This window comes from Tachypleus tridentatus, chromosome 12 (assembly GCF_004210375.1).
Source record: "Tachypleus tridentatus isolate NWPU-2018 chromosome 12, ASM421037v1, whole genome shotgun sequence".
NCBI classification, from domain to species: Eukaryota; Metazoa; Arthropoda; class Merostomata; order Xiphosura; family Limulidae; genus Tachypleus; species Tachypleus tridentatus.
In genome coordinates this window covers 19,361,443-19,388,309 of record NC_134836.1, presented here as the reverse complement: position 1 = coordinate 19,388,309, position 26,867 = coordinate 19,361,443, and the positions used below count along the sequence as shown (strand labels likewise).

General features: G+C 35.2%; 1 protein-coding gene across 7 annotated transcripts in view; it reads right to left on the bottom strand.

Moving 5' to 3' along the window:
* LOC143235073 (tensin-3-like) overlaps positions 1-13,743 on the bottom strand; it is a 172,922-nt gene extending 159,179 nt beyond the window's left edge. For 4 of the 7 annotated variants that reach the window (XM_076472848.1, XM_076472860.1, XM_076472853.1 and 1 more), the window contains exon 1: positions 12,701-13,742. In XM_076472848.1, the coding sequence (XP_076328963.1) occupies positions 12,701-12,760 (60 nt within the window). In that variant the 5' untranslated portion in view covers positions 12,761-13,742. Of the gene's footprint in view, positions 1-12,700 lie in introns of all 7 variants that reach the window. The other 3 variants (XM_076472849.1, XM_076472851.1, XM_076472850.1) reach the window with 2 other exon arrangements.
* Between the last annotated feature and the right edge of the window lie 13,124 nt (positions 13,744-26,867).

Sequence of the window (26,867 nt, the reverse complement as noted above, 5' to 3'; positions counted from 1 at the left end):
ATTAACCAACGTAATGTTTGTTAAACAATAGCTTAGCCTTAAACCATGTCTTCAACATTAAATCTCAGAAAAAGATATAAAAAACGTATGAAAGGGACAAGTTTTGTAACGGATACAGCTCAAACGAATTGATACTACTACATTTTTATGTGCGTGCCGTTACAAAGTACCTATATTTATAAAATTATTAAAAATAGTAAAACGTATTTTTAATAAATATTTTACCAACGAAATCAATAAACTCGACTTTATATCCTAAACAAGTTCATAATTTTGAAGAGTAAGCATGTTATATATTAATTACTAAAAGAGTAAGCATGTTTGGTGCGACCGGGATTCGAACCGGCGCTCCTTAGATTATATGGTGAGTGCCTTAACTACATGGCCATGCCGGAACAACTCCTCCTAACTCTTCCATTGATAACTTTACAGTGGTTGTAGGGATTTTTTAAATATCATTTATGAGTTATATTTACAAAATGAAAATTATTGAAGCAAAAGTTCGATTTTTCCATCGAATTTTTACATTTTTTTTTCTTATCTTTCAAGAGATTTACTGCCCCCCAGTGGCAGAGCGGTATGTCTGCCGACTCACACCGCATAAAGACTGGGTTTCCATAGCCGTGGTGGACAGAACACAGATAATCCATTGTGTGGCTTTGTGCTTAATTCTAAACAAACAAGATATATACTCTCGATGATGAACGGCACGACTCCGGTTATTTTTAAGGTCATTTATTTTACAGTATTTATAAATATTATATTTTAATCAAATGCCATTTTCTGTGTAAAGGAGCCTGTTTTAAATGCTGTTAATATCGCTGGTCTCACTTGTCAGTGATGACATTCTAATAAATGTGTCTGTTTGTATGTGTAGGAAAACAACTTTAGATATCCTGAATAAGAAGTGTATTGAGTTTTAATGGATTCGCGCTGTCTGTAGGCCTTGGGTAATTTTCAGCCTGTCCTTCATGACAAGAAACCCACTTGAAATAAAAATGTATCTCAGAACGGCTGGTATGGATATGAACACTTATTGATAACGAGAAAAAAAGGTTTCGAACATCTGGTTCTGGAGATGACCTAGGAAGTTCGAAACGTTGTTCTCTCCGTATCAATAAAAGTCTTAATACCCATACCAACCGTTCTGAGATACACATTTTTAGCCTGGCTGTTTTTACATATTTGGGCCTTCTTTGATAGCTAGATTAGCCAATGAAATGTGTTTTTGCTGTTCAGTACAGTTTTCTGAATAGAATGAGTGAGAATAGCTAACAAGTACCTGAAAGATATTTGATAACTTTTTATATATATATAATCATTTAAGAGTTTCCGTATTTACTAGCAAATGTGACTCACAATACCGCACAAACTTATAGATAAATTATATACGTAAACTTTGTGATATTTATTTTTCAAACGTCTCATTAGGGGTGGGCTATATATTTCTCTTACAGTGAAGGGTGATCTCTTTGAAAAAAATAAAAATAAAACAGAAGTAATTCGAAATGCAGGAGAGGCTATGCCAACCCCACCTCCTTTCATACGCACTATTGGAGATTCTATCTAAACTCATGGCGCTTGGACCTATTAAACAAGTCGTAACTATGCAACATGGTTTGTTGTATATATCCATTTATTAGTAACTTTCTCTGTCTACATTGTTGAAACAGTTTCGTCTTAGGTTAGTAACCTAAAACAGTTTTAAAAATCATCGCACGAAGTCTCTAGGCGTCATTTTCTTTTGAGTGAAAGTCATGAAATCTCACCCATAACATAAGGGATACATTCCCAGCATTACTGATGAAGTGCGACACCTCGCGGTATAAGAGGGCTGTAATTTAAAATGTGAAAATGCTTAACATATACTAGGCTCATTATGCATACTTTGAAAAAAAATGTATAACCAATTAAAATCACACACATAAAGCACTTAGACTGTTCTATTTCTATGAAAGCCTCGTAAATCATATACACAATTCTTTTATTGAATCTTCACATGTTATAAAGAAAGAGACTGGATGTGGTCTAGGTGTTAGTGTACCCGGACTGTGAATCAGAGGATTCGAAGTTAACAACCCATTGCTGAAAAAAATGCGTTCTGCATTTTGAAACCCTGGAAGAAGTATAAGAAAGACCGCTGTCAAATCTCACTATTTGTAGTTCACGAATTGGGCGCTAGGTGCTGTTGGTTAGCTGTGTTTACTCTAGCTTCTTTTTTCTTCAAAATTAGGAACAGCTTTGTGTAAATGTTGGATTTTTCAAAATCCTTCACTTTTGCTTAGTTTGCAATATATCATAGTATACATCTTAATAGTAATACAATACTAATTTTCTTTTGTTTTCTAGGCTATGGCCTGAGAAATTACCAAAGCACATGAAAAGGAACAACACCCTGTAGGTTAACCCACCAGAATGTGTGAAAAAAACTTCAATTTTTCTCATATAAAATATACTTTAACAACTCTGTATATTTCTCTATTCGGTAACTAGGGTATTTTCCAAGGTCGAATTAAAATGTGTGTTTCAATATTAAATAATACTATCCACAAAATTTCAAAAACAACGTAAACAAACACGTGCAGACATCCTGTCTATTCTGTGCAAGACCGTGCATATCCAGTATACTACTTATGTTCAACTTATACTGTGGAATACCGTGCATGTATCAGTAATTTTACCATTTTCTGGTTGACTGCGCATTCCAGAATCGCATATTCTATTTAGTTTATGCACTGGCAAAGCTGTAATGGATTCTAAGAACGCATGAGCAAGGATGAATGTGTAATAATATGCATGTTAAGTACAGACGCTGCATAAAATATTGTATTATTAAACAGAGGAAGTGTTCTGTTTACAGTTTATGTTAAATTTACTGTTCGTAAGTTTGTTTCGGAATTTCGCACAAAGCTACTTGAGGGCTATCTGTGCTAGCCGTCTCTAATTGAGCAGTGTAAGACTAGAGGGAAGGTAGCTAGTCATCACCACCCACCGCCAACTCTTGGGCTACTATTTTACCAACGAATAGTGGGATTGACCGTCACATTATACACCCCCACGGCTGGGAGGGCGAGCATGTTTAGCGCGACGCGGGCGCGAACCCGCGACCCTCGGATTACGAGTCGCACGCCTTACGCGCTCGGCCATGCCAGGCCGTGTTCGTAAGAGTGACTCCATTTAATAAACCTTATATGATAAATTTTTACAAACTGCAGAAAATCATACATTATTAAATTAGATTACCGTATTTTACACCTTGTAAGACACTACATCGTGAAAGACACACCCTAATTTTGTAAAGAGAATTCCAAGGAAAACATATTTTGATTCGGCAACCAACAACTTGATGGAGTCTTGACTTTTTTTCAACCTACTGAGTAAATACAGTCAACTACATCACATTCTTCACCGAATATCGACGTTATTACTTAAATTGAATGTTTTATGCTATTGAAAATACTTGTAACTGGTAAGTTTGAGATTACTATTTGTATGAGTGGCCGTTTTGAGTTGACCCTAAGTTAACCTCTTGTCTTAACCCATCACTTATATCTTGGATGACACATGGGGATTTTTCAGTATATTTTTAAAGAAAAAAGTGCATCTCACAAGGCGTAAAATACGGTACATATGATTGTTTCCAAGGTAAAAATCGGTGTTTCAGGGATACGATTACCTATTGTTAAATAATCCCTCTATAACTGACGTCAATTTACTCGTGATTTGGTTTGTTTGTTTGTTTGGAATTTCGTGTAAAGCTACATAAAGGCTATCTGCGCTAGTCGTCCCTAATTTAACAGGGTAAGACTGGAGGGAAGGTAGCTAGTCGTCACCACCCATTACCAACTCTTTGGCTACTCTTTTTACCAACGAATAGTGGGATTGACTGTTACATTATAACGCCTTCACGGCTGAAAAGGTGAGCATGTTTGGTGTGACGGGGAATCGAACCCGCAACTCTTAGATTACGAGTCGAGTGCTTTAACCACCTTGCCATGCCGGGCCTGATTTACTTGTGTCTTAATAACATTATACTTTTGTTGAACACAATCTGTGAACTAAAGAAATATTCACCCTTATGTTAATATCAGTTCGCTTTAATCAACATCCTATTAGTCCTGAACTACCATTCATATTTGAGTTGAAGAAGATTTTCTTAAAAAACATTTTTCTGTTGCTTTAACACTAATTAATCTTCCTTTAACGTGCTTTCTAATAATCGTTACTGTCCGCAAGTGAACCAACGGTGAGTTTAAAAGACGTAAAATGCTAAAACTTCAGGGTTTGATACCCCGAAGTGGACAAAATACAGATACCACATTGTACAGCTTTAAACTGAGAAAATAAGAACAATTCTCAGTTAAAATTGCTTAACTATTTTATTCTTTTTTTAACAATTTATCATTGATTACAATATGTTTTTGATTCTTGTCGATAGGTTCTTCTGAGTGAAGGAAAAACAACAATATAGAAGTTTGGTCTGCTTGTTAACCCTTCATTAAACTGCTTTTCTTTAGACAGACGAAACTGCATTTCTTTGGACAGACGAAACTGCATTTGTCGACGATAGACTTTTTAGTATATTCTAGTATTAATCACGCGCGTACGAAAACGCTACATCTGGTAAGAATAATTGCTTCTTTCGCACGATATTGTTTATTACAAAGTGAATAATTAAACTCCTGTTATCTGTTGAGGTTAGACGTTCCACTTGTCTTGGTGACCACGTTTCTATGCAACACAACATAGTGATAATAGCATCTCCGAGTGTTTTCTTTTCTTTGCTGTTTGTAATGCTTTCAATATACTTCTATGTATCCACGTTTTATGAGTGAAGTAACTGCACATAGTTGTAGTTGGAATTTCAAAAGGATCTCTGACGAATTCAACTGGCTTTATTTTTTAAACACTGCCGCATGCAAAGCCTAAGGCAGAACCTTTCTATAGCCGTGGGACTTCCCCACCTTGTGTTACAATCGTGTTTGGTTTTTTTCAGGATCGTAATAAGTTTGCAGATGGCGCTATTAATTGTTGTAAATTTGAAATGTGTTTGTCCTGTATCACAATAGATACATTTAAATCACTTCAAAGATATGTGATTGGTACTCTTCATAAATTTCTCTTGCCAAACCAAGGTTACGAATACTCAACTTCTGTATTCAGATAAAGCTCATAACATGAAACCCAGAAATGCTAGTAATGTGTAGCATCAAAGCTAAAGAACACAAACTGTTATACGATATAAGACAATTATTACTAAAATTACCAAAGCAAAATGAACAAAATCCCAAATCATGGAAACCTTGAAAACATAAAGTTAAAATCCATAAATAGTTATACTAAATGTACCCTAAACACTTGAACGCATAAAGCTACTTTACTAGAACAATTTAGGCTCTAAATAATATTATTAGTATGCAATGTTTGCAACATTGAAGGTCATATAAAGAGGCTGTTGAATTATTAGTGCATATTGAAACGAAGAGTAAAACTTTGATAATCACAGTTATGTATGTGAAAACGGCTTGTATGGATAGAGAAAGCACTATATAGAGGAGCGAACAACGTTTCGACCTTCTTGGGTCATCGTCAGGTTCACAAAGAAAGAAAGAGGTAACTGACCAATAGCTGACCACATGTTTGAAGGCGGTTGTGTAATTGAGTGTAGGAATGTAGAGGACGTGCTTAGATGTTGGATTATATTTATTAATATAGGTATAAAGGTGTTCCTTTGTATTGATTTATTTTGGGCTTGAGCTGTTGTATAAGTAAGGCTTCTTTAATTTGCGACAATTAAACACAGACGAGATACATCCACTTAATAAAAGACTCAATTTCGCAATAGCACCTAGGTACATTCCAACCTTAAAAATTAAAACATGTTCGGAAGACCGAGCCAGGAGACTTGTGATACTTTTCACAGAAAACAAAAACAAGAAAACAACCAACAGAAAGAAGACAACTTCGACAATTTTATTGACATCCAACAGCCAAATTTCCCCCCAAAAAATAAAAATTTATATTTTCCACAAACGCCTAAAAACAACATTTTAAACGATTTTTTCAAAAAATTTTCTCACAAAACAGAAAGCTAAAAAATAATCTTACAAAAAAAGACATTAATTCCATTAAAAACCCAAAACAAGACAAAAACATAAAAATTCTAAAAGCAGTCATAATTAACACGAATGAATAATCCAAAAAATGAAGAACATCCTATCAGACACGAACAAATTTAAATCAATACACACAAATCCAACAAAGACACACGAAACCCAACTAAACAAAATAATGCTAAAAATGAAAAAAACAACAAAAAACACAATTTCAAAAACACTGTTCCTACCTATGCAAAACCGACTCACGCACACCACAAATATACGGCATCCCCAAACCTCATAAACCAGATTGTCCATTACAACCAGTAATGTCCACATATGAATCGTTTAATTACAATCTTGGTAAACACATAGCATGGGCATTCTCCAAATATGTAACATCAGCCAGCTCATTTATCACTCTTTTAATTTCAAATCTAACCTTAATCAACTTAATCATAAAGCCTTAATGGCCAGTTTCGATGTCGTATCCCTCTTTAAAGAAATCCCAACCGCTGAAGCCTGCAAGATAGCCTTAGAACTCTACATCCGAGACCCTAACCCATCAATAGATATTTCCAGCAACCAATTAGAAACCTTCATAGAATTCACCACGACGAAGACAAATTTCATGTTCAACAACCACAACTATATACAAACAAATGGCCTAAGCATGGGCAACCCAGTATCACCGGTTCTAGCCAATATTTTTATCACACAAGTTGAAACACAAGCAATTAACACAGCATTACATCCACCACTATACTGGTACAGATATATAGACAACACGGTTGCGGTATTCACATATGCAGAAAGCACACTTAATTTTTTTAATCACGTTAACTCTATACATCCCAACATTAACTTCACATGTGAACGTAAAGAAAGCAATCAAATATCATTTCTTAACCTCAAAATTACAAGAACCGATACACAGTTTAAAACAGGAATCCACCGAAAAATCATACATACTGAACTATACATTCCTTGGGACTCAGCACATGGAACAAAAAAAAAACTCAACATACTAAGAAACCAAATAAACACAGCCATAAAACTATGCTCACCAGATAAAAGTAATGACGAATTAGACAAAATAAAACAATACTTCGCCAACATCGATAAGTTTCATCCACAAACCGTAGAAAACATTATACGCACATATCTAGACAGAAAGCAAAATCAACTAACAAAAGTAAATATACCCCACGATTTAAAAAATCACGAAACCATATACTGCTGCATACCATATATTCCCGACATCAGCAGAAAAATAATCAACATTTGGCAAAAAAACAGTAACAAAATATGCCATTCCAGTTAATAACAAATTTATTCAAAAACCAGGCACAAAAATAAACTCTATACTATGTAGAAACTACACTGACAAACACAACACCAATATTATGTATAAAATACAATGTGATAACTGCCACGACTTCTGTATTGGAGAAACAAGAAGAAAAAGAGAAATCACATTCACAGAACATAAAAAGTCACCTTCACACGTTTTTGAACACAGCAAATCAAATAAACGCCACGTAACTATAGAAAACACCAAATTACTAAATAAAGAAACAAACGCAAAATTAAAGAAGCCTTATTTATACAACAACTCAAGCCCAAAATATACCAATACAAAGGAACACCTTTATACCTATATTAATAAATATAATCCAACATCTAAGCACGCTCTCTACATTCCTACACTCAATTACACAACCGCCTTCAAACATGTGGTCAGCTATCGATCAATTAGTTACCTCTTTCTTTCTTTGTGAACCTGACGATGACAAAAGAAGGTCGAAATATTGTTCGCTCCTCTATATAGAGCTTTCTCTATCCATACAAGCCGTTTTAACATATATATTTTCCTCCACAAGTGGGTTTTCTCGTCATCACGGATTATTATTTAATCACAGTTATAATTGGTGGTTCCTCGCGGTGGTTAAAAGAAAGATTATATTGGTTACAATGCAGGTCATTATTCCAAAGTCTTTGAAATTGCAAGCAAATCACGTACAGCTTTTTCCATTTGAAATTCCTTTGAACGACAACTGCGTAATAAAAGGTGTGATAATAACTGGTATCAAACCACATGACGAAGAGCACTTTCGAGAGATATAATCTCGTTGACAGACTAGTTTTGTCAAAAGTTTCGATCTTACACACCCTCGTCCTCCATCAACTTTGTTATTGACTTCTGGTTTATCTCTTCTGAATAAAGAGGAATAAGTTTCCCAAAGGTAAATAGAGTCAACCTGTAATCTCATGCGATATTTTAAAGTAGTTTGAAATGTTGAATTCTAGTTTTTCTATTGCTAATTAAATTTGCACACTAACTTCACTTTATTACATCAGAAGCTAATGTTCATGCATTGTCATGCAAGATAGAGGTAAGATGTCAGTGATATCGAGAAAACCCACTTGTAGAGAAAAATATATATGTAAAAACGGCTGGTTTGGGTTGAAAAAAATTTTTTTACGTAGAGGAGCAAACAACGCGTCGACCTTCTTCGATCATCGTCAAAATTAGGGATGGTTACATAAGGAAGACAGACTCCGAGGCCTGGGAAGATGTGGTGGTTATAGCTTCTTCTTCTTGAAAGAACACATGTTTGGGGTCTTTCAAACATGTGGTCAGCTTCCGTTCAGTTACCTCTTTCTTTCTTTGTGAACCTGACGATGACCGAAGAAGGTCGATACGTTGTTCGCTCCTCTAGGTAAAAAATTTTCTCAACCCAAACCAGCCGTTTTAACATATAGAGGTAAGATATATTTCTTTTAGAAACGGGACTATAGTTTCATAATTCGCGTCTTGTTATCCTCTAAAAATAACGCACTCCAATTTTACTACTCAGAATGACAAGAGTAACTTAAGAGTTGGCGAAAGGTGATGTTGAGCAGCTGCCTCCCTTCAAGTCTATAACTTCAAAATTAGGGATGGTTACATAAGGAAGACAGACTCCGAAGCCTGGGAAGAGGTGGTGGTTATAGCTTCTTCTTCTTGACCTGAGGATAGCGGTATCACAACTTGTCATCGAACATGCTCGCCCTTTGAGTCGCGGGAGGTTATAATGCAACAGTTTATCCTTTTATTCATCGGTAAAGAGTGACTCAAGCGTTGACAGTAAATAACGTTGACTAGTTGCATTCTACCTTGTCTATAACTTCAAAAATAAGAATGGCTAACGCAGATATTTCTCGAGTAACTTTCATACGAAATTCAAGAACAACGACAACACTTTTACGTGAAATTCAACAAGCAGACAGAGTTTAAAACAAGTATGAAGAAACACGTTTAACAATAATTATCGTCAGCGCCATGTAATAACGGATGAAAGCAATATTTTATGTTGAAATCAATAATCAGTGTGATATTACGATATATGTTTTTAGGCTAGCGGAAGCTTACTTTATATTTATGAGTAATTCTGTATCCATAAATAATACAAGAGATAAACAGGGTATGTATTTGTATTTGATTGGGCAGGCATTATGCGCAAAGGTATACAAGAGCTATCTGCGGCGCATATCGTCCATAATTTTGAACTGACGTACATAAAAGTAGATACCCAATCAACAGCATCGCATCGCTAACCCCTGAACCACTCTGATCTGACTAATTAGTCGGATTGGACAGTCTTTATTTTCATAGCGTGCTGACAACCTCCTTGTCAGTTTTACAATACGGGCATGCTAATCGCATCGCTAACCCCTGAACCACTCTGATCTGACTAATTAGTCGGATTGGACAGTCTTTATTTTCATAGCGTGCTGACAACCTCCTTGTCAGTTTTACAATACGGGCATGCTAATCGCATCGCTAACCCCTGAACCACTCTGATCTGACTAATTAGTCGGATTGGACAGTCTTTATTTTCATAGCGTGCTGACAACCTCCTTGTCAGTTTTACAACACGCTATTCGTCGCTCATTCCAAAACAACCTCCTTGTCAGTTTTACAACACGCTATTCGTCGCTCATTCCAAAAAGTAACTACGAAATTGTGATCTACAAAAACAGGTTACGTTAAAATGATGAATAACCGACATTACGTTTTTTGTGTAAATATCTTGACTTCTCTCTCTCTTTGAAGCGATACCGGTTACGACAGAAATAACACAGGAATGAAGGAGAATCTTTACTCCAGTCAGAGCCTTTACTGTGGCCAATTAAAAACAACAACAGTACTCTTCGTTATGCTTCGCTAACTTGGAGAGCTTTCGGTAATTACTACTATGTAGATACAACGTCTAATATAGTGAAATAAGAAAAGCATATATTGACTTTCTTATACATTATACCTTTAATCAACTGTAAATTGGCAGTAATTATAATTAATTACTCAAGAAACCGGTTACTGTTTTGACGTCTGGCATTTTATGGGTTGTTTAATATTAGTATAGTGTATAAACCTCCCCCCCCCCTTCAGATTTGATATTAGATGCTATATATACAGGTGTGTGGTCAATAGCAATGTACAACACTAATTCATTGGTTCCAGAGTGGTATAGTTCCTATATGTACCAATAGTTTAGTACTTTCTTTTAGAAAAATAAAGAATATTTAAAAGCAGTTTCTAATAAACAGTCCTAGTTTATGAGGTGACGAATGGCTATTATTTGAAGAACGTAAATCTGTAGTTAATAAGGGCTATACCGGTACTTAATCCCTTATGCTGTCATAACACTTCAACCATAACAGGGCTCTTGTGAATTATTGAGATACGTACCGCCCCTCTGAAAAAAAGTACAATTCCAATAGAAATAAATTTTAGAGTGATTGACAGTTATTGTTTTAAGAGCACAATTTATAATAATTCAGGGTCGTACTAATTCTGTGCTGCCATAATATGTCTGTACTGAGATTTCTTGCAAACCGTTCCAACATCAGTATCACCATAAAGTTTATAAAGAACTAAAGAAATAGCATAAACTCTCCATTTCCATTAGAAAATGAACGTTAAGCGAGGAAATGAAAATTAAGCAAGTTGTAGCTTTGTTTATCCACCTGCGAGTAGATTCGTATATTAAAGATCTGTATTCTAGATGTTAGTTTCGTTGAAGAGAAAAATATTTTTTGGAATAAATTTGGTAAAGTTTGTTTGTTTTGAATTTCACGCAAAGCCACAGGAGGGTTATCTGTGCTAACCATCCCTAATTTAGCGATGTAAGGGTCGAGGGAAGGTAGCTAGTCATCACTACCCATCGGCAACACTTGGGCTACTCTTTTACCAATGAATAGTGGGATTAGCCGTCACATTATCATTTCCACCGAATAAAAGAGCAAAGATGTAAACATGTTTGGTGTGACAGGGATTCGAACCCACGACTCTCAGATTACAAGTCGAGCGCTCTAATTACCTGGTCATGCTGGGCCTTATTCATTATTAGCGACACATGTTGATGAATGTGAACATTACATTTAGGTAAACATGAATACACATGATAATGTTGAGGGAGTTAAAACTGGGTCTCGTTTGATAAAGAATTATCTTGATACGTTTCACTTTCTTTCTTTTCCTTTATATCGATTTATGGATGTATAAAGTATTCATAAACAATGCTAAAAAAAAAACATTTCTCAAAAATTACTTGTCAACCGGGATGTACAGATTACAATGTTATACGCCTGGTAAGCATACTTATCAACTAAGACGTATATATTACAATACTATACACCTGGCAAGATTAGTTGAAAATCAAGACGTATATATTACAATATTCTACAATTGGCAAGATTACTTGTCAACCAAGATGTACATATTATAATATTATACACCTGGTAAGATTATTGTCAACCAAAATGTAATTATTATCTTGCTATACAACTGGTAAGGCTTCGTGTCAATCAAGAATCATACTTTATAATTCAAAACACCTAATATAGCTGTTTGGTTATAGAACCAACAATAAGTGTTATTTATGTTCACAGATGATCTATGTTTCTAAATTAAATATAAAAGACATTCTAGGATTATAAATAAAACAGGACTGTTAACATAACATCACGATACTTTTGCCACCGTGACATCCGGTTCAAATGTACTTTTATTTTGATAACAAAATTACTTTACCTGCTTCTGCAGTATTATATTTAATAATACGTTTTATTAACATGATTTTCATATTTTCACTCCACACTTTCTTAAAGTAAATTCATTTGTAATTTATAAAAAAAATAACCGAAATTTCAAATATAAATTATGTATATTGTATTTAATTAATTTTATTCTATATTTTTTTCTCATAGGTTAGGAATTTTTCATACATACTGTGACAAAATAAAGATATAAATATTACTGTGTTTTACTAACATCACGGAGACGATACGTTGTGAACAATGATTAGGATCTAAGAAAATCTTTCTCTAAGAAAAGACATAATAGAAAAGAAAAATCGCAAGTAAATAACAAAATTATCTTTTAAGGAATTCTGTTTATTGTGTAAATATCTTTAAATATAAAGCACATTTACGTAGCTTTTATATTTATAAAAAGAAGTAACCGTAAAAGAAACAAATCGTCTTATCAGAAACTATTTTTAAAACCTAATTTTAGTTTACTAAACTTATACACTAGCTAAGTTTTATTTACTCACGTGATGATGACAGATCTTCTTGGACTTATTATGGTTGGAACACCAACAAGAATTGAACATTTTTTGAAAAAGTTCTCCCAGCGTGCTAAATAAATGGTGGAATTTTTAACACTCCTGGAAATTTACTTAAGTAGTTACGTCATTCTTTAACTTGTTTCAACCATCATACGTCAGCATTAGTTGCTAAACCAGTGACCGCGGTTTAGCATTTTTACCACTTGAAGTACAACTTTATGATAAGAAGAAAATTTTGCAAGATTGTTTTCCTATAATTTTAAACTAATTCTAATTTTTGGGCACACTCACCGCCTTTAACGAACGGATCGATTCATTCAATCAAAAATACTAATGGACTTAGAAGCCAGTATTACAGGCTTTTGTTTCATCAATGGCAGTCAAGTGTTTCGTATTTTCAATCAGTTTTATTTCAGCTGAACCAAGGAAAAGAAGTCACAAATGCAAATCTTGGTTAGGGTCACGTTCCAGCAGAAGAGAAATGTAAGAAGGACGAAAATCACTGAAACGGCGTCAAATACCGGCGTTATTTATAAAGAAAGCAAACTATTATTATGTGAATATACGAATCCGATCTGATTTATAACTTTTTGCTTATATATATATATATATGTAAAGTTATCATTACAAGATGTGTTTCAAGGGCGATCGAATTTATCATCAGAACATAAGACGCTATCTGATCTAAACTGGATGGATATTCATGTTACTTTATAACCACGTGGATATTAATATTGTTACATTACAAAATCTGGTTCGTGGAATGGCAGAGTCACCTGTTTAAATGGTTTGAGCTCGCTACTATAGGAACCAGAGAACATTTTAGTAAATTAGTTGCAGTTTCACGGTTAATTTCTAGTGAAATACAGAGGTAAAACAAAATAAATGGAAAACAAACAATGTATTCAGTTAAATTTCCTGATCGTTAATTAGTTGTAGTAGTGACTGAAATACGAATCAATAATCCCATTTGTAAATTAGAATTCATACCAATGATGCTACTTCTTTTCCCGCCTAAACGCAGTTCACCATATCCAATGACTCGTATACCTAACAACATTCTAAGAGTGGCCTAAATTCTTAAATGAACTTCCACGCGATCAACAAGACGCGCTGAATCTCAGTTGTTGCCCCAGGGAGCTTTTCTAGCACTTTCGTCGCACCGCCCGCTTTTATCGTATAAAACCAGTTTTGTTTCTCACCCACATGAACTATCTCCATCTTCTTTATATATATAGCTAGTGCAAGTCTTTACCTGCATACAACATCTCTGGTTACCCTTTACATTTTTTGTTGTCTTTTTTTTTGCTGGTTTCTCCAGCCTTTCCACCTTTATTTAATCGTACTGTTCTTCCAGCCTCAAGCTGTTTGTTTATTTATTTAACGTATGTCTTCACTGTATTTGCAATTTCTTCACTTTATTCCTTAATAGTTGAATTATTTTTCACAAAGTATAAATCCAACTTATTCACTAAACTCAAACATGTTTATTTTGTTGTTGTTGTTCATTCAAGTGGTAAACTGAAGTCACATTTCATATATGTCTGATTCACTGTATAGAGAACTATTACATTACTATAAAGTCTGAAGTCTTAAATGAAAAATTTTGATAATTTTACAAATTTCGTACAAAGCTTCACAAAGAGCTAAATGTTCGTAGCTGTCTCTAATTTTGAGTTGTTAGGTTCGAAAGAAGGTAGCGAGTTAACAGTACCTACTAACTGTAAATTATTTATTTAATTGGATAGTGGTATTTGACTGTTATTCTTATAGCGCATTCATGGCCCAATTGTGCTGTGTGTTTCTAGAACAACGGACAACAAACTTTGAAACCCCAGATTCACAGATATTCAGTATGAATAATGGCAGTCATCAAAACCAAATAATGGAAACAGTTCTCTACACTAGATTGTCATTGGCGTACAGAATAGAAAAACAAATTACTAAATTTTCTATACAGGTTCAAGTTATTTTTTTTTCTACGTTTACCCATTTCCACCAATTGTTAATAAACTATTACATTCCGCAGATACATTACATGGCCAAAAATGTGTGGACACCTCTTCTAATTAGTGGGTTCGGATCTTTCAGCCATACCCATTGCTAACACGTGCATAAAGTCAAGCATATAGCAATGCAATCTCCATAGACAAACATTGCAGTAGAATGGGGCGTACTGAAGAGCTCAGTGACTTTCAACGTGGCACTGTCATAGGGTGCCACCTTTCCAACAAGTCAGTTTGTCAAATTTTTGCCCTGCTAGAGCTGTTCCGGTCAACTGTAAGTGCTGTTATTGTGAAGTGAAAACGTCTAGGAGAAACGACGGCTCAGCCACGAAGCGGTAGGCCACACAAGCTCACAGAACGGGATCGCCGAGTGCTGAAGTGCGTAGCGGGTAAGAATCGTCTGTTTACAGTTGCAACACTCACTACCGAGTTCCAAACTATCTCTGGAAGCAACGTCAATACAAGAACTGTTCATCAAGAGCTCCATGAAATGGGTTTTCATGGTCAAATAACAGCACACAAGCCTAAGATCACCATGCACAATGCCAAGCGTCAGCCGGAGTGGTCTAAAGCTCATCCCTATTGGGATGACTCTTCAGCAGTGGAAACGCATTCTCTGGAGTGGTGAATCACGCTTCACTGTCTGGCAGTCTGACGGACGAATCTGGGTTTGCCGAATACCAAAAGAACCCTATCTGCCTGAACGCATAGTGCCAACTGTAAAGTTTTGTGGAGAAAAAGTAATAGTCTGGGGTTTTTTTCATTGTTTGGGCTAGGCTCTTTAGTTCTAGTGAAGGTAAATCTTAACACTACAGCATGCAATTACATTCTAGAGAAATGTATGCTTCCAACTTTGTGGTTGGAAAGCCCTTTTATTTCAGCATGACAATGTCCCCGTGCACAAAACGAGATCCATAAAGACATTGTTTGCCGAGGTTGGTGTGGAAGAATTTGATTGGCCTGCACAGAGCGCTGACCTCAACCTCGTTGAACACCTTTGGGATGAATTGGAACGCCGAAAGCGAGCTAGGCCTTATCGCCCGACTTTAGTGCCAGACCTCCCTAATACTCTTGTGGCTGAATAAGAGCAAATCCTCTCAGCCATGTTCCAAAATCTACTGAAAAGCCTTCTCAGAAGGATGGAGGCTGTTATAGCAGCAAAAGGAGACCAATTCTATATTAATGTCCATGGTTTTGGAATGAGATGTTCAACAAGCACATATGGATGTGATGGTCGGGTGTTCACATACTTTTGGCCATGTAGTGTATAGTCCGTTGATTATCGTAGTTCGTTTCCTGTTTATGAATGTTTCATTATTTACTTCCTTTATTTCCTGTTTTACTTAAAGTTTCCTCGTAATGACGTGAAATAAGACATTTTTTTTGGTTTACTTCTCTTGATCTTGCGCAAAGCTACTCGAGGGATATCTGCGCTAGCCCTTCCTAATTTTGAAGTAATAGTTGAGAGGGAAGGCACGTAGTTAACATCACTCACCGCCGGTTACTTGGCTAATTTTTATCAATAAATAATGGAATTGACCATTATATTATAATACCCCGAAGCAACAAGTGTCGATGCTGCGATCAGTAGATTTCAAATCGACCGCTCTGACTAACTCGACTGATGGTGGCGTTTGTTAACAGTGTGTAAGCATTATAGCATATAACAAAGTAATTCAAGTTTTCTTCAAGAAATGATACTGATAAAAGTTTTTGAAAATGATTAAATATAAACTTGGAGCATAAATTAAATCCTTGTGTAGTTTTCAGTTACTGAGGTATCTTTTGTCATAACATCATGAATTAGTATTATAAAGATGACATTTCGCACGTGTTTAATTATATTTTCTCATTAAATTTAAAAATCTTCATATAATACCAAATATTCTAGAATATATTTATAGTAAAATAATCCATATTGAACTCTACAACATGGCCACTAAGAAATATACATGGAGATGTTCTTAAATTACATTATGTAACAAAATTTTTACTTTTTTCTTGTTCCTGGGCAGAAAGTGTTATTTCACTATTGCTTATGACTAAACTAAATGGAAAAGACCTATTTTTCTATTCAAACCTTGCTTTTGTGACCTGGGAGAGTATAACAAAAACATGATGGGAGACTATATTTGGGAGCTGATACGTGAAAGTAATTTATATTACAGTCGCAAATCTCGAAAGCCTACTGGCTTCTAAAAATTTTTGTATAACTTTAGTATAAATACATGTAAATATTGATTCATATGTTGTTTTATTCAGACCTTACGTAAATGAAAATATGCAAATTTGCCCGTTTTTACATAGAAAATAGGTTAATTTCTAAATTTCATTATCCTGGTCACAAAAGGAAAATAACTAATCAACACTGCCCACTGCCATATCTTGGGCTACTCTTTTACTGAAGGATAGTAAGTTTGACTGTAACATTATATCTTCCTCTAGGCAGAAAGTGCTTGATTGTTCCGATTCCGATCATTTACCTTCACATTGCAAGTCGAGTGTCTTATGAATAAAATACCAGACTTATTACATGTCCATATGCATACTTCTTGTCATGTCAATAATAATCTCCCCCCTCCCTAAAAATACAAACAAATAAAAAACTCCACGGATTAATCATGTGGCTTGCAAAACTACTGTTATTTTTTCGCTTGGAAGGAACACTGTTTGATAAGCTTTATGACTGTTGTAAGAATACTTTTTAGTTTCATTGGTGTACTTACTGTTGTTTTTTTTACCAATTTGATATGGCCAGAACAAAGGAGTTCATTCCTTTTTGATTGCACGCAAGAGCACGTTATTACTGATAACATCGAACAACACGAACACATGCATTTGTTTTTATACTTAAGGAAGTTAATTATAAGTAGGTTCAATCGAGTTACAGTTCTTACAGGTGTTAGTTATCAGTAGAACATTTTTATGGGGGTTAAACCATTTTAATTTCAGCCAAGATACATTCTTACTGGTGTTCCTTTTCGTTAGAACTATTCTGCTTTATTAAGTTTAAATAACTTTAGTTTCAATCAAAACCGCATTATGCTTCTTACAGTTTTTCATTTTCTTTAGAACACCTGTTTTATGGATAGAGCCGAGCGTGGTCTAGTATCTCTTGTGCCATATTATGGATGTAAGGATCCATGGCTCACGTCCCGTTGACGCCGAAAAATAATTGTAATCTACACTTTGGGACTACGGGCGCGTAATAAAAACGACCGTGAAATCTTACTATTTGGTCTGACAAGGATATTTCAAGAGCTGACGATGGGTGGTGTTAACTAGCCTTTCCATCTAGTCCATCTCTTCGAACTTAGCGACGGCTAGCGCAGACAGCTCTCATGTAGCTTTGCGCCTTATCCAACAAACACACAAACTTTTTCGTAAGGGTTATAAAATACTAGGTTCAAAGAAGTTACACTTTGCGATATATTTTCCTTAACTGGAAACAAGAAAAAACACTTTTATCATATTGACCTCAAACAACTTTGATTTTAGCCACAGTTGCATTTCTTATGAGTTATTTTCTTTACTAAAGAACAATTTTTTGGAAGCAAGTTAACAAAAACTTCAACCTCAGCCCAAATTGCATTTATATGTATTTTTTTTTCTCTAAAGAATCACTAGATGAATTTTGGTGGAAACACACACCATGTATAAACCATCTTAAATAAAATATAAAAGTTTGTTTTGGAATTTCGCACAAAGCTACTCGAGGGCTATCTGTGCTAGCCGTTCCGAATTTAGGAGTGTAAGACTAGAGGGAAGGCAGCTAGTCATCACCACCCACCGCCAACTCTTGGGCTACTCTTTTAACCAACGAATAGTGGGATTGACCGTAACATTATAACGCCCCCACGGCTGAAAGGGCGAGCATGTTTGGCGCGACCGGGATGCGAACCCACGACCCTCAGATTACGAGTCGCACGCCTTAACACGCTTGACCATGCCGGACCAAATATGAACGTTCCGGAGGCCCCTTTTAACAGAAACTTTATCGTGAAATACAACAGCAATAAATGGCTGCTTTTCAAACACTATTATTAAAATTTATTCTCTACTTATGTTTGAGAAACAAACAGCTAAACCTTTGTACTTTTGCTTGTTTTTTTTTTTTTTTTTTGCGAGACTTCACAAGCTACGTTACCAAACATAGATCAGAAGGTATCATACCTTTCGTCGGTAGTTAGAAATTGGAGACAGCAAGAGGTGGCCTAATCACCTTTGCCATAAGTAGGTGAACAAACATTATTTTTTTTCTTTTTAACTGTTGCAATAGTTCGTGAAAAAGCAACAGATCAAAAACATCTAAAAAACGTAAAGTAACTAAGAACATATCGTGAGGTTAATTCTTCTCTAAAACTATGGTGTCCCAGGTTTTGAACTGTCCTTAGTGGTATTTTCTCCATTATCGATCATGTTCTTCTTGTTGAGCAAAGGTCCATTATTAAGAAAAGGCCTTGGGCATCAAATGCTCGAGGTATCCACTGAGAACAGGAGAGTATCCTTATTTTCTGCTTAGGGTGACAGGCCATTGTCGCTCTGGTTGATCGTGATCACACATTATTGCCTGAAGGCAAATTTTTATTTAACAAGTTCCTGCAAAAAGGGGACATTTTCTATAGACCCTACACAGTACGTAGACATGAGCTTCCAAGATCACGTTCACACAGACAAAAGGCACAAAAATTCAAAAATTCATGTCCCAGCATGGTCACGTAGCTAGTACATTTGACTCACAATCTGAGAGTCGCGTGTTCAAATCCCCGTCGTACCAAATATGCTCTTTCAGCCGTGGGGCGTTAGAAAGATACAGTCAATCCCACCATTCGTTGGTGAAAAAGTAACCCAAGAGTTGGGTAATGATGACTAGCTCTAGTATTGCGCTGCTAAATTAGGGACGGCTAGTGCAGATAGCCTTCGTGTAGCTTTCTGCGAAATTAAAAAAAAAACAAACAAAAATCCATTAAATCTGCATGAAGGGAGAAGACGTGACAAGCATATTGTCACATATTGTAGTTCTAGATTCTTTTTCAGAGCCTGTTGGTTTCACTGCTCCGCTGTGCCACTCTGTTTCGCTTTCATAAAAACATGAAGAGTCTTGTCTTCAAAATGTCGCGTCCTTTGGCTACTTATTGTTTCAAAATCTCCCTATACTTCAAAACATCAATAAAATTTTATATAACATGGAATAAGAAGCGAGGATTAGGGCTGGCATGGCCAAGCGCGTAAGGCGTGCGACTCGTAATCCGAGGGTCGCGGGTTCACGCCCGCGTAGCGCCAAACATGCTCGCCCTTCCAGCCGTGGGAGCGTTATAATGTTACGGCCAATCCCGCTATTCGTTGGTAAAAGAGTAGCCTATGAGTTGGCGGTGGGTGGTGATGACTAGCTGCCTTCCCTCTAGTCTTACACTGCTAAATTCGGGACGGCTAGCACAGATAGCCCTCGAATAGCTTTGTGCGAAATTCAAAAACAAACAATCAGATATTTATTAATACGTTGCTTTTAACGACACATGATTGATAACGTATAATCTCGTCCACGTCGAGAACAGACATATCAATAAACAACGTAAGATTGTCGAAATTTGTTAGTTATGTCCTACTACACATACTGAAATTTGAGGATTGTTTAATTTTAATATATTTTCGATATTAATTCTAAAAACATAACTGTATTTACCATAAACTTGGTGATTATAGTGCTCGATACACAATCTGGCGATCATGGCACTGTAATCTGTCATCAGACATGACCGCTATTTCAGCCATTAGAGAGTTATATTTGATGATCAATCTTGCTGTTCATTGGTAAAAAATAGTTCAAGTGTTAGCGGTAAGTGTTCTTGAGTAGCTGCCTTCTCTCTAACCTATCACTACAAAATTCGAGACAGCGCAGATAGCCCCCAAATAACTTTGTGCGAAAATCAACAAACAAACAATCTTCATCTATAAATGGAAGACCGACATAGAGTAACAGTTTGCAAAAAACGTACACACCGTTTGGCAAAATAAAATAAATAAATTATGTTGAACAGTGACGTTTGAAAAACCGATAAAGAATATGTCGGGACTACCGAAAAAAGAGGTACGATGGTACTATAAAGTGTGTATAGATTGCGTTCAGTTAAATAGTTATACAAAGTGTCATATATACCCCCTCCTTCCTGTGGAACATCGTTATGTCTGCGGAGTTACAACGCTAGAATCGATATCCTTGGTGGACAGAGCACAGACAGTCCACTATGTAGCTTTGGGCTTAAATACAAAACAACATCGTCTGATATACAATCATAGAGGTAGAAAGATAAAACTTAAATGTTTGTTTGTTCCTAAGTTGGACTTTACGGAAATATTTATCGGCTATATCTATGCTAGCTGTCTCTAATTGCTTAGAATTAAGACTAGAAGAAAGACAACTAGTCAGCAATATGCACCCGAGATTCTTGGACTGCTTTTATTAGACCGAATAATTGGATCTGACCATGAGTCTTATTACGCACCGGTGCCCTCAAAGTACGAAGCATGACAATATTTTTATGGGGTGAGGGCGGAAACGGTAAGCGTAAACACAAAAGAGTTAACACATTTTTGTAAGTTTTATTGTGACGTGAACTAGTCTCTTATAAATTATACTATAGTTTGTTACAAAAGTTACGAGAATACCAAAACGTTCTATTGATAAAAAAACAACTAATAAACCAAAATTGTTAATAAAATATTTTTATAAGTAACATTGTCAGTCATTTTATATATTTAATTAACATTATATGACTTACAATTCCAGCCACAGGATATTCTACTATATGTTAAATATATATATTTTTTAATTCTCGCTTATACCAATCGTTAATCGTTTAAAACATGTTACCCATAATGGAAAATGGTGAATAACGAACTCTTTTAATGCATATTAATTTGTATATAAGAAACACGCCCCACTAATTGGTAACTTTAAGCCAACCGATTAATGAAGGCTAACTTGCGGTATATATAAGATGCAGTAAGTTACATAGGGGTGTTACGCAATCTTTTGTTCTATAACTCCAAATTCTTTTCGGCACCACGAGGTACTACACTGCAGGTATTGTTTACAGACCATTGGCATGCCGTCTGTGTGAGTTAGACTTCATATTTCAATAATTTTAAAACAAAATTATTTCAAGCAATTGAATAAAAAAGCATCAAATATATTCCTTCTGCGATCTAATTTTTACAATGGTGGGTACAGCTCTGTTTGTTTGTTTTTGGTACAGCTCTGTTTGTTTGTTTTTAGTACGACTCTCTATACGACTTTTACATCGCTGATCTTGTTTAAGTTCTAGTTTGTCAAATAATTTATGATACTAAAACATAAGGACAAAAAACATTGCTTTGACTTGTTTGTTTCAAGTTAAGTACAAAGCTACACAAGGGGCTATCTGTGCTCTGCTCACCACAGGTATCCAACCCCGGTTCTAGCATTGTAAGTTCGCAGACATGCCACTGTGCCACTGGGAGGGTACATTCTTTCAGCTTAGTTGAGTTAAATACGAGAGTTTCTACCACATAGATTTTTGTTTTGCTTGTTTTGAATTTTGCACAAAGCTACACGATAGCTATCTACGCTAACCGTCCCTAATTTAACAGTAAAAGACATGAGGGAAGTCATTTAGTCATCACCACTCACCGCCAACTGATTTTACCAACGAATAGTATGACTGACCTGAACATTGTTTGAATAAAACGTAATTTGTAAAACGAGAGCAAGATTTAAACATTATTTAATTTAAACAAACATCTTAATAGATCGAGAAAAAAAATATAAAGCACAAGCTGCTTTTGGAGGAAAATGGAAATGTATAGTCAAGATATACCTCCATCAGAAGAATTTTGAAACTTTCACTGAAAATGATTCTTTCAGACGAAATATCTGAGGGTGTTTAAACTATTGTTTTAAATATGTATTATGTATATGTAGGTGCAATTTAGAATTTAGGGGTTGCAGTCACACCGCTTCTGCCAAGGCGCATGGCTATTATTTACCACACTGAAAAGTCTTTTAAAAACACTCACCATCATAACAGATCCGTCATAAAAATATCCCCAGAATTAGCATTATTATTTTTTTATAAATATAAAAAAGAGAAAATCTTTTGAACAAAAAATATAGAAAATGTGACATTTTTTTGTAATATATTCCCTTGAAAATGGGCCCAGGGGTAGTTCATTTGTAAACCAACTACCACTGTAACTTGCTAATAGAAACCATGAATGCGTTATGAAAGTGACAGTCAAATCCCCTCACCTTTGACGAACAAAATCAGTAGTCAAGACTTAAAACGTCAAGAACGTAATCCCCTAGTGAGACAGCGATAACTTAACAGACTTGCAATGCTAAAATTGTGAGTTCAATTCCCCGCGGTGGACACAAAAAATAGCCCAGCAGGACTTTGCTCCAAAACAAACAAGTCAAGAAATATAGCTATAGCCATCTAGTGACAAAACTGCTAAAAACACCTTATGTCAACCCTGTGTGGTAATATCCCGTCAATGATTTCACTATTGGATCAAACAGTAGTACCACAAGAGTGGGAGTTGGTGCTATTGACTAGCTGCCTTCCCTCTGGCACAACAGTTTTAAGGACGGTTGTGCGGAGATAGTCTTTATATAGCTTTAAGCTTTACGCAAAACTCTGAAACAAACAAACAGTTAAGAATAAACGAAAATGAGCAGTTTTCTTGTATTTTCACTTCTAGTAGCTGCCTGGTTTTGGCAGAATGGGTTATTTTAAACACCTATGATGAACTGATGGATTATTAGATAAATTTGAACGACACTTTATTTATTCATCTACAAATTTATTTCGATGTTAGCAACGAAGAGTTAATAGCCTATTCTCGTATTACAGTAAACAATCAGTAGTTTCTATTTCGTTTCTTGATTTGTTCTGTTTTGATTTTTGCCCAAAGCTAAATAAGCGCTATCCACGCTAGCCGTCTTTAATTTAGTTGTGATAAATTAGAGGGAAGGCAGCTAGTCAACACCACTCACCGCCTACTCTTGAGTTACTAAAGAGGGATTGAACGTAACATTATAACGCCCTCAAGGCTAAAAGGGTAAGCATATTCGATGTGACAAGAATTCAGTTTTTGAGCTACAATTTGATATCATTTTTTTAAAATTCTCAATAATATAAGTTATTTAAATATCGTACTGTTGCAAATTATGTATATATATATATATATACGTATTATTAATTTTTTCACTAGAAAAATTTCATTAGGTGATGTAATAGCTTAGAGTTCATGAAATCTAGCTTCTTTCTATAGGATCTCGGAGCTTCCTGCAGTGAAATATAAAAAATGACAGACTGAATGATCTACAGTTTAGTTCAGCGTCAGTCAGTAACTTAGTGAAAGTTATTGCATCTTTCATAAATGATCGAGTTACTAAAATCAATCAGCATGCTTGTTATCGATTCATTTGCGAGGAACTTTGCAAGTGATTTAGGTTACACTAGTTTCGAAATGTTATTTGTGAAGTTAGGCTTATAAGTGACTATATCTCGAAGCGAACGGTATCGCAGAAATAAACTAATGTGAACTGTTTGGTATTATTTCCACCAAATTAAAAAAACAACAATAAACAACTGTCCAACGAAAGAACATGTAATAATAGTATTTTCAATGTCACTGTATATTAATCTGTCCTGCGTGGTGCTATGTGTAATTCAAAATGGTTGGGAATAATGTTTTGTTTTTGTTATTTTCCAAAATGTGTGTTTGTTTTATGTATTTCTTGTAAATAATAACATTACAATAAAGGCATTTATCACTAAGTAAAAGTCAAATTTCAATTGAAAAATGAGAAAGTGCACCTTAGTTTTATTGAAATTTCCCTGATTTATATTTTATACGTATGTCTACTTATGACACTGAAGAGGAGAAAAAAATTAAACAAAAAATATTTATAATATTAAAATTCTAAAGGTTTGTCCTTATATTATCTCCAGTGGCACAGCGAAATGTCTGCAGACTTAGAAATTAGGAAATCGGGTTTCGATATGCGTGGTGGGCAGAGCAGATAGCTAATTGTGTAGTTTTGTGCTTAACTTCAATCAAATACACTTTCTACGTTAATGATACAAATGAGCTTCTAAATTATCTTACAAATTAAGTAAAATGTTTGAAGTTTCACCTATTCACTAAATCTTGTCAAACCAGCAAAAGTTTTAATTTCATTAAAACGTAAATGTTTAAAAGAAGACAAACAAATATTCTGTCGAAACATTCAATAAGTTTTTTCAAGAACAAACCACTTCGTCACGCTTATAAATCGTTGTTTGACAACTTTCTATTATGTTAACATAATGAGATTCCATACACAAGTAACAGCTGATTGTTTTAAAATATCTTTGGAGACTGAAAAAAGAAAGAAAACGAAACTATTGTGTTAAGTAAGTTTATAGGTGTGTCATTCCCCAAATCTATTTGGCATGCAAGCATTTCTTTTGTCTACTATCTCCTAATATTAATATAATTTTTTATTTATTCGGGTGTATAGGTGATTTTCACATAGCATTTTGATTAGGAAAGACGTTAAATTATCACTTTAGTCGCTTATTATTCTGTGCCATCCATCTAAGATATTGCCTCCAAGTTGACTCAGTGGTATATCTGAAGGCTTATAATGTTTAAAACCGGGTTTGATACGTGCAATGGGAGCAGCACAAATAACCCGTTATGTAGTTTTGCACTTAACAGGAAATAAGCCAACAGCAAATATATCACCATTGTATTTCTGTGGGAAATATTTCTGCAAATTTAACTATATTGCATACAAGGGCAGATAGACCTTTTATATTGGTCAGTTAGGTGATGTCCAGGTGATGATGAAAGGAAATGACAAAAAGTGTCACATGGGTAGTGCAAGCATCTCTGGAAAAGTTTATCCTCATAGTTTAGAGTAAATAACGTAATGTTTTATTATTCTGGAACAAAGTTAATGAGAATATAGTTTGAAACAGGACTAGATAGGATAAATAGCTTAATCCATTTCTCTCTGGAAAAGACGACTGTCTGTCGCGCTAATCATACACACACATCCATGTATATTGCTGTTTGTGTCAGTAAATAAAGATATATTTTCACTGTATGTGTCTAATTTTCATCTTTTGCAACTTAATTAAGTTTAAAAAAATTCAGAAATATTTTGATGCGATTCTTTATCGAATTTTTCGTTATATAACGGACCTATTTTATTCGTTCTTTGATCAAAATTAGTTTTAACCTAAGAAAACCTCACTTATATTATAATTGTCATAAATTCAAAATTGCCTCTAAATCAATTCATTTATAAAATCATACAGTCAGAATGTGACTTTTTTTTTCAAATTTTTGATGCACCCGATTTTTGGAAAATTGTGAGAAATATTAGGTTGTCCAGAAATAAATGACGGAATTCTCACGATGATATTTAAAAACTGAATATTGAGTAAGTTATCGTTGGTTGGTTTAATCCAACGTTTGTCGCTTACAAGGTGCCTTAACTGTCTACTGTTTTAACTCTACTCAGAGTAAGTTTTGCAACCCCCAAGGCAGCATGGACAAGAAGGACTTTCGTTTGATTTTCCTCTACAATTACAAACTTGGATGAAAAGCTACCGAAGCTATACAGAACATCAACTAGGCATTCGGCCATGGATCTGTTACTGAACGTATAGTTCAGCATTGGTTCCAAAGGTTTCGATATGGAGATCAAAGTCTTGAAGACCACGAAGGTCGTGGAAGGAAGCCATTTTTAGATGAAAACACATTAAGGTAAGCAGTTGAGACAGACCCTTGCACAACAGTACGTGAGCTCAAAAGCTAGGCACAAGCAAATCAAGTATGTATTGTCAACCACCTGAATGCGATTGGAAAGACGGAAAAGTTGGATAAGTGGGTTTCGCATGAGCTGACTGAAGATCAACAAAATCGGCGTTATGAGCCCTGTCAAAAATGAAATCCAAAATATGGAACAAATTGGGAATCGATGTTTAATTCATCCACCCTATTTCCCAGACCTTCCCCCTACAGATTTTCATTTTCTCAACACTTTGACAACTTTTTAAACAATAAATGCTTTCAAAACCAGGCAGCTGCAGAAGAAGCTTTCAAGGAGC